At 41.0% G+C, this 14,456-nt stretch overlaps 1 protein-coding gene across 2 annotated transcripts in view; it reads right to left on the minus strand.

Moving 5' to 3' along the window:
* Nucleotides 1-14,456, minus strand: part of Slc24a3 (solute carrier family 24 member 3) — a 479,159-nt gene that overhangs the window by 179,146 nt on the left and 285,557 nt on the right. For both annotated transcript variants that reach the window (XM_090351934.1, XM_090351935.1), the window contains exon 3: nt 2,418-2,494. In XM_090351934.1, the coding sequence (XP_090208060.1) occupies nt 2,418-2,494 (77 nt within the window). The remainder of the gene's footprint in view (nt 1-2,417; nt 2,495-14,456) is intronic.

Genomic DNA, 14,456 nt, shown 5'->3' on the forward strand with positions numbered 1-14,456 from the left:
AGTTCCTTAAATCACATGCAGTGGAGATAAGTATTTACATGAAAGAACTGAAGAAAGTTTGGACACTTGAGATTTAGAGGATTAGGCCCCAGAATCACCTGTATCCCAAGACTTGTACTTGACTGAGATGGAAAGCTATAGGCCTTACATGAGAAAAAGCAAACTCTTGTGTATGGGAAGGTACAGTTTGGGGGCAAATGCTGAGAGGATTGTAAAACTCTTGGCACTGCTCAAAAAGCATGTTTATGTCTAGTTAGCCTCATGAAATGACAATACTGTGCATGCGTCCTTCTGTGGTGAACAGCCTGTGACAGGTCAGGCTTTCTGGAATCCTCTGGTTGAAGATCCATCTCTCCTTCACCTGGATGAAGCAGACTGGATATTTCATAGTGTAGAGAGGATGATGTGGAGCCCTGACAAGCACTTCAGAATGGACACTCACCAGGCCCAGGGCCTTCCTCATGGTATCTTGGACTTTTTTGATCCCCTACCCAAATGGCCCTGAACCTTTTCCTCTGCTTCCTGAAGCCCTTCTCAGGAAGGAGGAACACCTCTGGCCACCCATGACCTTAGGCAGGAGGATGGCTGAGAGGTGGTGAGTTCAGAAAGATGTTCCTCTCTTTGTCTAACTCAAGCGTCCTTATGGTGCTTTTCCATCTCTCCTACCACCTTTCCATCTCACTCACTCTCCAGAATATGTGTCTTCAGTGCTGCTTACACTCTGGACCCTTTCACTAAGGCATCCTTGAGCACAGTTATTTTCTACTCCTTTTGGACACACTCTTTTCTCCTTTCTCTGTTGGAAACTGCCTCCCTGTCTGTTCTTCAAGGTGATCACCACCTTGGCTTCCTGATTGTGCCTTGTCAGAGCACCTACAGCACTCAGGTAGAGCATTCCCAGCACTTGGTACATGGCAGGTGCTGACCACAAGCGCTTCTCTTCATAGGACACTGGAGGAGGGGCGGGTACTTCCACCATCTAGCACAACACTACCTCACTGCAGGAGCTCAGGAAGATTTTTCTAGACAGTAGAGTTCAGGAGGTTTGTATTTAGCGCCTAGGAATTCTAACTCTGCATTCATCTGTGTCCCATTGGTCCCTAAAATGCTGTTTGCTGTTGTAATGTTGTAGTAGTTCTTACATCCAATGATGCTCATTGAATGATTTTTGAACATTTTTAATATGCTGGGTGGCATGATTGGTGAAGGGGAAAATGAATACTGCATTGTATAAATAATAAGTAGGTAACTTTGGTTGTTCAGTGTGCTGAAAATGGTACAAACTGTCTTAATGTAAGACTCCAGAGTGTGTTAGAGTTGCACCTGGACTCTGGATTCAGCATTAAGTCCATTCTTTCATTTGTCGCTGCCATGTTAGGACAGACATTTCTCATTCCTACATACCCACTTTCCTTTGCGCTGGACAATACATATGCATGTGGAGTCTAAGCAGCAAATTTAAATTTGCTTTATCTGAGTTTCTTACTCCCTAGAAGTAGACTCTGAATGGACACCAGGGTAGATAGCTCTAGGCGGCATGTGTGTGGAGAATTCTTTCCTGTAGATTCTAAAGTGAAGGGCTCAGGCTATGGATTATTAGTAGCACAAACTACTGCAAAGTATTAATCTGCAGACTGATGGCTATTCTTGTAAGGACATGTCTAAGGCCGTATCACTCATTCTTACCCAATTTGCCTTAATGTGTATGTGGAATGACACTCATACAGGCAATAGAAGTATTCTTGAGCAAAGACAGTTCAGGGCACTTGGTTTTTAGCTAGGCGGGGGAAGGGGGCAGGCAGTGGGGGGATGAGGTAAGGAGAAAGGGTGCTGCCAGCTGCAGGCCACAGCACTGCTTTGGGAGGGTGAAAGCCCTCACTGGGTGAGTTGTAGAAATATCATATCTCACATGTCAGGGCAGCAGGGAATTCTGGATTGCACTCAGTGCCTGGGACTCCTCAATCTAGTCAGAGAGGAGCCTCTGTCGTGCCAAACGTGGAATATGTATTCACTGCTCAGGACCTCTCTAGAAGAACAGAAATAAGCAAGTACCTACATCATGGCAGGTCACATGGAAGAAAAGTAAAGCATGTTCAGGAGAAATACTTTGTTAGAAAAGGACTCTTCAAGGGAATAATACAAGCAGAGAGAGTATCAGAGTAAATAATGAGAGTGAGACTCTTCGTCTTTGGAGTCTACAGCTGCAGAACAATACAGAGGGAATACAAATGTCTTTCAGATTATGAACTGATGGCCTGTAAGAAATTCTGCCTTTTGGAGATGTTCCCTGATAGAGCTCCATGGGCCCTTACCAGGTGGGTAGGCAAGAGGGAAAGGGTGGCTGTGGGCACTTCAGCTGCCCATATGTATCTTCACCCTCTGAGCCATCATGGCACAGGTAGGGGAAGGGTACTTACGCAGAGCACATGCAGAACCACCGCTCCCTGTCTTCTCTCCTCATTGCTGAAGATGTCACTGGGGAATTCATGCAGGGCTAAAGAACAGACAAAGAAAACCAGCTCAGTATAGATGACAACATTTTCAATGCAGGAGGTCTGGGACAGCATCATCAAACCTCAATTCAGAGTCTTGGTTTTAATATGATATCTAAGAAACTGCTTGAGTCAAGAAAAAGTTATTTTTAAGTTCACAAAATGAATTAGAATTTAGTATTTACCTCAAATAAGGATGGAGGTAACAATCGGACAAGACAACTCACATGTGTAATCCTAGCTACTCAGGAGGAAGAGATGAAGAGGATCATGTTTTAAGGCCACTCTGGTGGAAAATCAAGAGATTCTAACTCAACTAATAAAATGTAGGCATGGAAGTGTGTGTGTGTGTGTGTGTGTGTGTGTGTGTGTGTGTGTGTGTACTCCCAGCTATGCTGGAAGCATAAATACAGAATCACAGCTCAGACTGGACCAGACATAAAACATGAGATCCAATTTGAAAAATAATTAAAAGCACAAAGGCCAGGGATATATTCAAGCAGTAGAATACCTGCCTGGCAAGGATAAAGCTCAGAGTTCTAATCCCAGTATCAGTACCACTCCCCCCCACCCCCCCACCACACACAAATAATATAGATGACAAACCACAGTAGCAGACCTGGAAAAGCAATGCTTAATAGAAATACTCATACTAAAATTGCTTATAGGATTGAATTACAGGACTCTAGAAGGGATACTAAAAACCTGTGCATGTTCAAGTTATTCTAGAGAATGGCACAGCATTTGCATACAATCTATGTATATCTTCTGCCATATGTGCATCACCTCTAGATAATTTATAATACCAAATGCAATAGAAATACTATGTAAACAACTGTCATACTGTGTTGCCTAGGGAATGACAAGAAAAAAGTTCATAGACATTCTTTAGACATAATTTAAAACACCATTTTCAATGTCAGCTGGTTGGATCTGTGGATGCACAGCCTGTGCACACAGAGGTCCAGCTGTGCTGTATTATATCCTGCAGCTCCAGCTCGTCACCTTAGTGCTTGGGTGGTTTGCAGATCACCACCGGTGGCTTCCAAGTTTATTGCAGGAGCATGTGAACCACTACCACACTAATTTGTTGCCTATTATTTTGACATTTCATTTCAGTATGATCAGCCTTCCTTTGTCACTTTATGTATTCTGCTACACATAAAAAATGTTTTTCTGAGCAGGACTTGTAAACCAAGACCCATCTTCCACACAATTTAAAGTCCTTGAACTAAGTTGCCCTTTCTTTTCCTCTCTTCCTTGTCACTCATACCTGCTCAGGCCTAGAGCTGTGGTCCATACACACTGCAACAAATCCCTGCCTGCCTTATCAATTCTGCTCCCCTTTCTGATTTAATCCACAATTGCCACAGGACCAGATTGTCAATCACCAGGAGAGGCTGTCCACACCTATCTCAGATCCCACACTCCAGTATTAGGAGTACAAGCCTGAGAATATGAACTGATGGCCCTGTAGGATTCCTAGCCACTGCCACCAGACAAACCTGCCCCCACAACTGTGTCTATTCACTCACACAGGTGCTCACAGGACAGTTCTATCAGCCAGGCATTGCAGAAGCTCAGCAGGTGGCAACACATGTGCTCTCATGTTTCTACTAGATGAGATCATAGGCTTTTCCCCAGAACGTACATTGCATTTTCTTACTCTGGTTATTTGTGTATCCACACAGGTTTTAGCATCAGGCGGGAGTGTGTGCCCAACCCTTATCTTTGTCTCCTCTTCTTGTCTCTAATAAAAGCCAATTGCCCTTCATGGCCAAGAGCACACTTCATTTCTTCTTTATGAGGCTCCTGTGGTCCTTGACTAGGAATCTGTCTCTCCTTTTTTTGAGCAGGTGTCAGAACAGATCTATCATGACAGTTATCACTGATAAGTAACCCGCCAGCCTTCTACCCTGTGAGAGTACCAACCAAAAGAATCTCTCATTATCAGGTAGTTCAATCACCATGCAGAGTAATGGTGCATAGTGGTAGGATTCAGATACATTTAGTGATAAGTATGTGGCAGTGAGCTATTTCTTTACTTGCTGCCCAACAGGTTTCCTGCATGAGCAGTCATGTCGTTGTAAGAAATACAAGCTGGAACTGAGAGCCAATGGCTCTTGCCAGTAATCCTAGCTACTTTGGAGGCTGAAACCTGGATGATGATGATTCAAAGCCAGCCCAGGCAAAGAAAATAGGTGAGAGGGGCCAGGAGTTTGGCCTAGTGGTAGAGTGCTTGCCTAGCATGCACGAAAACCTGGGTTCAATTCCACATACATAGAAAAAGCTGGAAGTGTTGCTGTGGCTCAAGTGGCAGAGCTCTAGCCTTAAGAAAGCCCAGGGACAGGGCTCAGGACCTGAATTCAATCTCCAGGACTGGCAAAAAAAAATAGGTGAGATTCCAACTCCAATTAACTAGTAAAAAGCCAGATTGGAGGCATGGCTCAGGTGACAGACTACCAGCTGAGCAAGCCAAGCAGTTTCAAGGACTTAAGTTTAAGCACCAATAATGGCAAAATTATTAAAAAAATAAAGGAATTACGGGCTAAGGTCAGCAGATGAAAGGAGTTGAGGCTACACATTAGAAAGAAGGCAGAGATGTAAATCTGCATCTGTGATATGTCCATATCAGCTCCACTATTCCTGCCTTACTATTACCTCATTGGTGGGTAACTGAGGGTGAGAGTGAACCATGTATGTCAGTAAACGTGTACTTAGGTTCTGAATCTAGCATTCTGATTTTGAATCCTCTTGACATCAACAAACAACAAATGGATCAATGAAAGCCAGTGAAGATGAGGATACCATTCGCATGAGTGTGTGTGTGTGGGTGGGTGGGTGAGATATATATATATATATATATATATATATATATATATATATATATAGAGAGAGAGAGAGAGAGAGAGAGAGAGAGAGAGAGAGAGAGAGAGAGAGAGAGGGAGACTACTAATGGGGTTTGAACTCAGGGCATCCTGTTCTTGCTTAACTTTTTCGCTCAAGGCTGGTACTCTGCCATTTGGGATACATCCCCACTTCCATGTTTTTGCTGATTAATTGAGGTTAAGAGTCTCTTGGATGTGCTCCTGGGTTGGTTTTGAACCACAATCCATAGATATCAGCCTCCTGAGTAGTTAGGAAAGTAAGTATGAGCCATCAGTACCCAAATAGGCTTTGCTTTTTGATTGTGGAAGTTTATTCTCTCATAGACTACATGGACTTACCTGAAAGTCCCAGGAAGGACCAGACAAGAAGATGCACACAGAGTGGAAAAGGACCCAAAAGATCTAAAGCAAACTTAGCAAAGTCCACTGACGGACCACCTAAGATCTTGGCCCTATCAGGAAGAATCTGAGATGAGACCATAGAAATGAGTTTGGGGACTTTCCTTTCTCTTCCTAGACTCAATGAGGCTCTTGACAATGACTCAACTTGTTGTGCCCTCCAGAGCTTGAACTTTGATCCAACTCCAACTCCTGACCCTTGTTTAAAGGGCTCCCCCATCAGAAATCATGATTGGTCATGAGAAATTGTGTGAAAATTTTCTGTGGAATGAAACCAGCCATTACTTCAGCACAGTTCATGACAGATTCCGGAAGCAGAGCAAGTGGGAAATCTGGAGAACTTTCTTTAAACAGATGTGGTTGGCCCATGGCTGAGATGAAGGTAAGGAAGGTAGTGCGGAGAGGCAGAAGTGAATCAGTCAAATGCTTTCAAAATAATTTGCTTCCAGAATAACAACAGGAATTCTTATTTGGGTGGCTACTAACATCACAGAAAGAATGATCAGCTGATTATCCCTCTAGGGAGCTTCTCCTGGCATCCAAACTGCATGTAACCTCCCTACATTTTCATTATGCCTCCTCCTAGCAAACACTACAGGCTCAGATTGAAATTTTAACCATGGCATCAAAGCACTCATGTACAGTTTGTAAAGATAAAAAGAAATAAATATTTGGGACCATAGTAGACCACAGGTACTAAAGCCTTGAAAAATAAAACCAAAGAGCCCACCTGCAAATATCACCATATTGGAGATTAGGATGTCACTGGATTAGGACTTCTGTGTGCCTTATGCCTCCATGAGAGATAAATAAAAGCAGGAAGAGAGAGGGACCCTATGGCTGATATCTGTATGATTAGCTTTGAACCACAACATCAGGGAATGGGGGAAGTTACAACCAACTTCTAAGACATGCATTTTTAATGTAGTATGATAGAGGCCAAATATTAGGATTCCAACCATAGCTATCTCAATTGTAATGTGATCTTGCAATAAGAATCTAATTCCATCCTATTAGAAGCAGCTTTGAGCCATTTGCAAAGGGCGTTGTTAGATGATCCTGGTAACACTGACTGTGAAACAGCAGGAGTCTCATCACCAGAGACTCGCTGGGACAGCAGATTCACGGTGGGAAGCTAGGAGACGGCCTTGATATCATCATTTATCTCAGGCCTCTTCCGTGTGCACTATGTTTTTCCAAGGGCTACCTTATCATGGTTCTGAAATTGTTTGATAGGATGGGATCTTAATGGCCCTTCAGAAAGAGTCAGCCTAGAGTCAAGGAAAGCATCCACAATTGGGGATCTGGACACTCCCCCAGTGGAGCCTTTAGTGACATGATGCCACATCTCTCTGGGCCTACTGATAGTCTCAACAATGCTTCTGAAGGATATTCATGCTGGTTCCAGCAGGGGTTTAAGCATAGAGTATGATGTAGTGCATAGAGCAGATGCCTGCCAAGTGTCAGAAGGACAAAGAATGCTTAAGAGAATAGACCTCAGGCATAGCACAGAAATGGAGTGACAATTAGTTCAAAAATGTTGCAAGCACAGGCCAACCTCATTTCCTAGAGACCAGGCAAACTGTCCACATGGATGACACACTCTAGTACCTTGCGTGTGGGAACTTGTGTTGTTAGAACAGCTATAACTCCCTATGAAGAGTTTACAGAGGGTGGCACACTGGACTGGAGGGCACTGTCTCAATTGCTTCTTGGCCTTGGTTCCCTTCTTATAAACTGTAGGCCAGACAGTGGGGGGCCTTGAGGACCTTTGCAGAGCTAACTGTTGGTGTTGATAGCATTCTTTTTGTGGGTGTTTTTCGTGCCAAATCCAAAAGAACTGAGGATGATTTGTCTTAAGGCTGGTGCTAAGATACTCAATGTCTCTGAAATCTTGACATTTTCTTACACCAGCTGGTTCTATTTGCATAAAGGCCTATAGGGGAGAATCAAACTTAGATTCACATTCCACGTATACCACACAGAGACTTATTTCTTTCATCTGAAGATGGGTGTGTTAATGTCATTCTTGCGAGGCTGCAGTGAAGAGCAGAAATAGTGTATATGAAATACTACTATGTTATGCTTCCTGGGTCCACCAATCATTATCTTTGCTGGGGGAATGGTACTGATGTTTATGTTCAAGGTTTTGCATTGATAGGCAGGCATTCTACTGCTTGAGCCATGTCTCCAGCCTTTTTTCAGTTATTTTTGAGATAATGATTTTTGTACCAGCTAACTTTGAACTGTGATTCTCTCAATCTCAGCCTCCTGAGGAGCTAGGATTGCAGATGTGAGCCATCATGATTCACTTCATAACTATAACAAGATGCCGTATCTGGTATAGGACACATACAGGGCAAATTGCTCTCTGCTACTGATTGAAATCACAGAGTCAGTCTTTTTTTTAAATATTTTTTATTGTAATTAATAAAAGGGTTAAATGATATTTGCCAGATACAGAGTCAGTCTTCTACCTTGAATTGGCATCTGTCTCTACAGAAGAGTGTTTCATCTGTGGAGCTGTGTTTATTCATGCACACCCTGTATTCAGGCAGTCAGGATCACAAGGCCCATGTAGCATGCTAGGAATAGGTACACATGTAGGAGAGTGCAGCAGCTTCATCTGCAAGCTTTGCCCAAACATCTTCCAAGTCCTCAAAATCTCTTTCTGCCCCTTTCTTCTCTTCTTCTCTTAATTTTCTTTCCAGTATGTTCCACCAGCCCTGGGGACCAGCAACAGCATCAGTGCTGTTCCCATGGAAACGACTGATCCCTGAATTGGACAGATTCCCCCTTTCCAAGGCAACAGCAATCAGTGTCCTTGCTTCTCTCTCCTGGCTATGTTCATAAGGCCAGCATTTGATGAGTCCAAATAGAGGTTTGCAGAAAGAGGTCAAAGTGTTTTGTGTTTTGTCTGGGAAAGCAATGCAGCTAGGAAAAACATGCCGTCTTTAGACTCAAGAAGCAGCCCAGATTGGACACAAACACATCCTGAAGTGACTACATCTTTCAACATGACTGACCAAAAGAAACCAGCCATCAGCCAAGCTCTTATTCAAGCCACTGTCTCATGACAAATTATCTAGTGCAACCTGATTGACATGTTTCTCAGGACTGCTCCCCAAAATGGGGATCCTTTTCTGTGGTGATGGCTGACCTTACTCTATTGTGTCAGACACTGACTGTCTTACTGTACCTCCTCCCCCTTCCCTAATAAAATATGCTGCTTTCACTTTCCCTGGATGGAACATTCTGCACTCTGCCAGGTGAGGTATTTACTTGGCCTCCTACAAAGCTTCCCCTTTGGCACCCCAATATGGCATGCAAGCACCCATCAAATGATTTTCCAACAACACTGCAGTCATTTACTTACCCTGTGTACCTTCTATTCAGGGACACTGTGAACTCCCTGAGGATAGGAACCCTGTCTCTTTTCCTTCAATTGCCAGCACCTACACCAAGTGGGGATCCATGGAAATAAAATAATGTCAAGTGACTCCAAGTGTGAATGAACGCAGAGACTTTTTTGTTGGGAGGTGGCTTTTGAGTGAACACAAAAGAGCATTATTAACTGGGAAATGCTGTTGAGAAAGACAACATTTCAGTAAAACTTCTGACAACTTGATCCCCATTCTAGTGCTCATTTGGGCTGATCATCAATACCCTATTTCCTTTTGTACCAATGACTGGGAAGGATTGTTTTCTATAAGCTATTCAGTTTTGGATGAAGCCAGCATGCTATTTTAGTGAATAAAAGGACCCATGTCACATATTGCTTTGAAAGCCAGAGCCTAACTCATTATCTTGCATTTCCTTATCTCAAGATTCCTGAAAACGTATCTTAGGTTGAATTTCCTTCATCAATCTGGGTCCTTGAGTGACATATCAGAATCTGCAGTACCCCGATACACATGTTTTGTACATGCAGCATAAGTAAAATATTTTGATCTTTATGGTCACTGAGATTTGGAAACTGTTATATAGTATGTTCTAGCCTGTTCTGAGTAATGTCACAGCTAATATGATCTGTAGCATCTCTATGACATTTTCTATACAGTCATGCCTTACCTAAAAATTTTGGTTGTTTTCTAGCTTCTCCACTACACAGGGGGAGGTGAAAGTTAAAGTTGCAGAAAGTTTATTCTCCTCTGTCTCTCCAGTGCTGAGTAAAATGTTCATTTTAAAAATTAACATTTTTTCCTCAGTTGATCTTAGCCAAGGGGCCAACAAGTATTTAGAAATTAAGAATTTTTTTTCCTAACCAAGGACCATGACAGGTTGACAACTCCTTAGATGAAATATGTGGCATTAGAATGTTTTGGATTTGTAATATTTGCTTTTGGGGCTTTGAATACTTACATATACATAATGAGAAATTTTGGGAATGGGATCCAAGTCTAAACACAAGATAGCTTGAAGGTAAGTTTGCACAAATATTGTACATTTGTGCACAAAGCAAAGTTTCATGGTGTGGAATTTTCCACTCATGGTGTCATATCAGCCCTTAAACTGTTTCAGATTTGGAAGTACCTTGGATTTTGATATTTTGCATTAGAGATGTCTGGACCCAAGTTAAATTTCTAAATATTTAATTTTGGGAAATGTTTTAGAGACATTTCAAGTGTCCTCTTAGACTCAGAAAGGTTAATTAAGCCAGTTATAGTGCTGGAGGGAAAGAATCAGAAAGGAGGACACTGGTTGTTCCAGGGAACTGAAGTTTGCTCTGAGATCATCTTTTGATTTTTGTGTCTGCTTCTAAGGACCATGCCTTAATTAGTTTGAAAACTTGATTAACAAATCAATACAGTGAAAAGAACCACATATTTTAGTCAGCTTTTACCATGTGCTAGATGTCAGAGTCAAATCTACTATGGAAAGACAAATGGTTCATAGTCATAGTCTTTGAGGAAAGATGAAGCTGAGGCAAAGAGAGTTCTCAAGTCTGTAAAATTATCCCAGCCATTTTAATATCTTGAACCTAGGGAATAAAAATAAACTTTATCCAGCAAACAAATGCATACTTATCATGTGTTTGGCTCTTCTCAATGATAAACAGTGCAATCCTTATTACCTGTACTTGAGTTGTTTGGGGGATTACTCCTGGCAAGTCTACATCGAGACAAAGAGAGAAATTTTGTATTTTTTCACTTCTCCATTTCAACAAAGATTAGTTTTTTATTCAAAGGACTCATTTATATTCAGGTGATATTTTCCTCCAAACAATAGTAATCATTTCTGTGGGCAATTTTCAGTGGATTTATTATTTTCATGCATTTATGGCAATCTAGATAGCAATACGGCATCACCTCACTCTTAAGTGCAGGTTGGATAATTGCCTTTGCTCCTTTTCCATGGTGCTGACACTGATCCAACACCCATGACAAGCTCCTCGGCTTTGAGTTTAAGAGTTCTTTTTCTCATGTTCATATTGGCAGTAGATTTTAAACAATCATCCCACAAGATTTTCTCCTGGAAGGGAATAGACATTCTTTGGGACTGAAGAGCCTTGATCATTAGTTACGTAGATGTTTGACCTGGCAAAACACTGAGATGTAATTTGATGAACAAGAAACATATTTTTTATCAATAATAAAAAACCACGGCATTAGTACTGCTCATGTTCTGAGCCAGTAGCTACTGTAGGACATCCGTGGATCTCATGAATAATGTAGTGATCACAACCACAAACATGGCAGCAAGTAGGAAATCTACTTGTACACAGCCTGCAACCTGCATTTATTGCTCATGTTGGATTCTCATGGAAGAAAATAAAAATACTATGGTAAATACCCTAACAGTGTTCAGAATTTTATGCCTTTCTTGGACTCCTTTGCTTCTCAAAATGCCTTTTTGGTGCCAGTCAGAGACTCAGTGTTTGAGTCTAAGGATCCAATCCAGATGCTGTACCTCTCACATTCTTTTCTTTCTTTTGGTCCATTATGGGGCTTGAATTCTGGGTTTGGGCACTGTCCCTAAGCTCTTCACCACCCTACCCCTTGAGCCATGGCACCACTTCTAGTTTTCTGGTGATTAACTGGAGGTAAGACTCTCATAGACTTTAGTGACCCAGCTGGCTTTGAACCATGATCCTCAGATTTCAGCTTCCTGAGTGGTTAGGGTTACAGGGGTGAGCCACCATGCCTAGCTCTCACATTCTTGTGTCTGATGATTGATCTAGAGAATCATAGACCAACAAACTGATATACCCAGAAACCCTCTTAATAGTTCTTTAAATGGATTCACAATTATTAAGAAACAAGTCTGTGGCCTGAACATGTGTGGAAAGGATAGGACTACAATGAAAAATTCTCAAGAAAGCATGCTTGAAATATTTCTTTTGCTTCTTTGGTAGTTCTGGCGTTTGAACTCGGAAACTAGTATTTTCTAGGAAGAATTCTACCACTAAGACACTCATAGCATTAAAACAAATTTAGGGTTTTTTTTCAAGAAAATAGCAACTTTGCTGGTGCTGTGGCTCACATCTATAATCCAGCTACTTAGGAGGCTAAGATCTGAGGATCAGAAAAGAAAGAAGAAAAAACAAAAGAACCACAAGCAGCACAATAAAAATAACTCGTGCTTTTGTTTCTTAGAGCTCATTTCAATAAGCATCATTTTATATGATCCCAGGTAGAAAAGAGGATATTCTTATTGCTTAGGTTCTATAGCTATGTGAGCAGGCTATCTTAAAGTATAGTGGCAAAAGATTGTAACTAAAATGTAATTAATAGGGGCCAAGCTACCTGAACAAAGCAAGAACTTTCATTCAAAAAAATTACCAGATTACAGAAAGGAAGCAAACTTCTTTGATGGAAAAAAGGCTTTTCTCACAAAAACCAAAAGAAAGAATCAACAATAAAAGAGAAGACTGAGAAAGACTAGTTTGCTCTCACAAATAGTAGAGCATGACTGTCAGAGTCTGGAGTAGACATGGAAAAAAGAAAATTAGAATTGATTTTTCTAATCATTTTTTTTGGTGATTTTTTGATAGGGTCCCATTTTTTTCCATATAATTTTTATTGTAATTAATAGAAGGGTTACATTACATTTGCCAGATGGAAGGTGCATTACTTCACATACATTGATACCTTTTCTCATGTCTTGGTCCCCACTCCTCCCTACCCCCACCCTCATCGTGTTTTCATTTTTATTGTATATTTGATTTCCTGGATGATGGACTGAAGAGACTCGGGATTTTGTTTTCTTCTCATTACTGAGAGGGCTATCTGTGATGGTGCTTTTGGGCTTTTGGATTGGTTGAATTAGTCATCTTTTGTGGGTTGAGAGTCGCTATTCTAACAAGCCTGTTTTGTGTCATTGATCTTTGGATCTTATAGGATTTTGATGTAAACTGAGCTGTTTATCAACACCATTTAACTTTGGGAACTTGAGTTCATAACTTTTGTCTTCTTAGTCATTCAGCCTTCTAGCCGTTCTTTCTCCCTTGGAATCTTCCTCAAGCATGCACAGTTTAAGTGTCAGTAAAAAATTTTGAAAGGAGTTTGCAGGGTTTCTCAAGAGTGACTACTTTTTCCTCTAATAATTTCCTCACTAATTCACTTCTCTGGGAGCTAAAAACTCCAATGTCTCACTAAGATTGTGCCTTCTGCTGGAACTCCATTCTCTACATAATGCTGGATTCCCAAGAGGAAAAGCCAACTGGTGTGCTCCATCTCCAGTGTGATTTCCTGCTTTTAGGTTCATATTCCCTCCAGCCTCTGTTTGCTTTATTTATTTCTCAGAAGTTCAAAATAGCTATGATTTATTTATTTTTGTCTTGAGTTTTCAATTATTCCTATGTAACTGTTAATCCACTATAATCTACTCTATATGACTGGAAATCTAAAGTCAAGATTATATTCTTCAGCATGACTTGCTGTAAAAACAAACAAACAAAAACAACAATAAACAAAATTTACGAAAAGATTCTCCCAACTTACTACTTGCCACATTAAATCCTCCATGGAATTGGTGCTGTCTGAATCAACTGCACAGCCCACTAATACATCAGGAAACAGGGTAAATGAAGGTTGTTGGGATGGGCTGGCAAAATAAGATGTAAACCTAGGTGGTAGCTTAATTTCATACAGACTTATATGGTTAAAGAATGATTAGACAGAAAGAGCATTTGGTACAATAGGAAGTTACAAGAAATCCTACAGTATTCTAAAGCCATTGGCTATCAAGATTTCAAGGTCAAGCCATCTCAAACAAGCATTTGTGACAGTTCTGATGTCCCTGACAGGTAATACCCTCCAGGCTCACAAGCAAGAATGTATGTACAGAGGCAAAATGGTATTGGATGCCAGTTAAAGCCAACGGACTAAAATTGTTCTGTCTTTTCTTTTGGAATCTGGAAGATCTCTTACATGTTTCCTATAAGTGTCAGATTTTGATGTCCCATGTGAAGTTAGCAAATTGAACTTCACAGCTATAGAAGGTAGGTGTTTAATAAATGCTTTTCAAGTCTGGACAAATTTGTGAAGCTTTATGAAAAGAAAATAAAGGTAGACAGAAAAATGTGATTTTTTTGACCAAGTCCAGCCATTACATAGAGGACATAAAAGTCCTAACAATTTTTTGAAGTAAGAAAAGAAAAATTCTGTCTTTTTCTTGTGTCAGTTGTGACCAAAATAGTAAATACCACAATTTTGGATCAAAGGGAAAGAGGAGA

This window comes from Megascapheus bottae, chromosome 18 (genome assembly GCF_031878675.1).
Source record: "Megascapheus bottae isolate mThoBot1 chromosome 18, mThoBot2.hap1, whole genome shotgun sequence".
NCBI classification, from domain to species: Eukaryota; Metazoa; Chordata; class Mammalia; order Rodentia; family Geomyidae; genus Megascapheus; species Megascapheus bottae.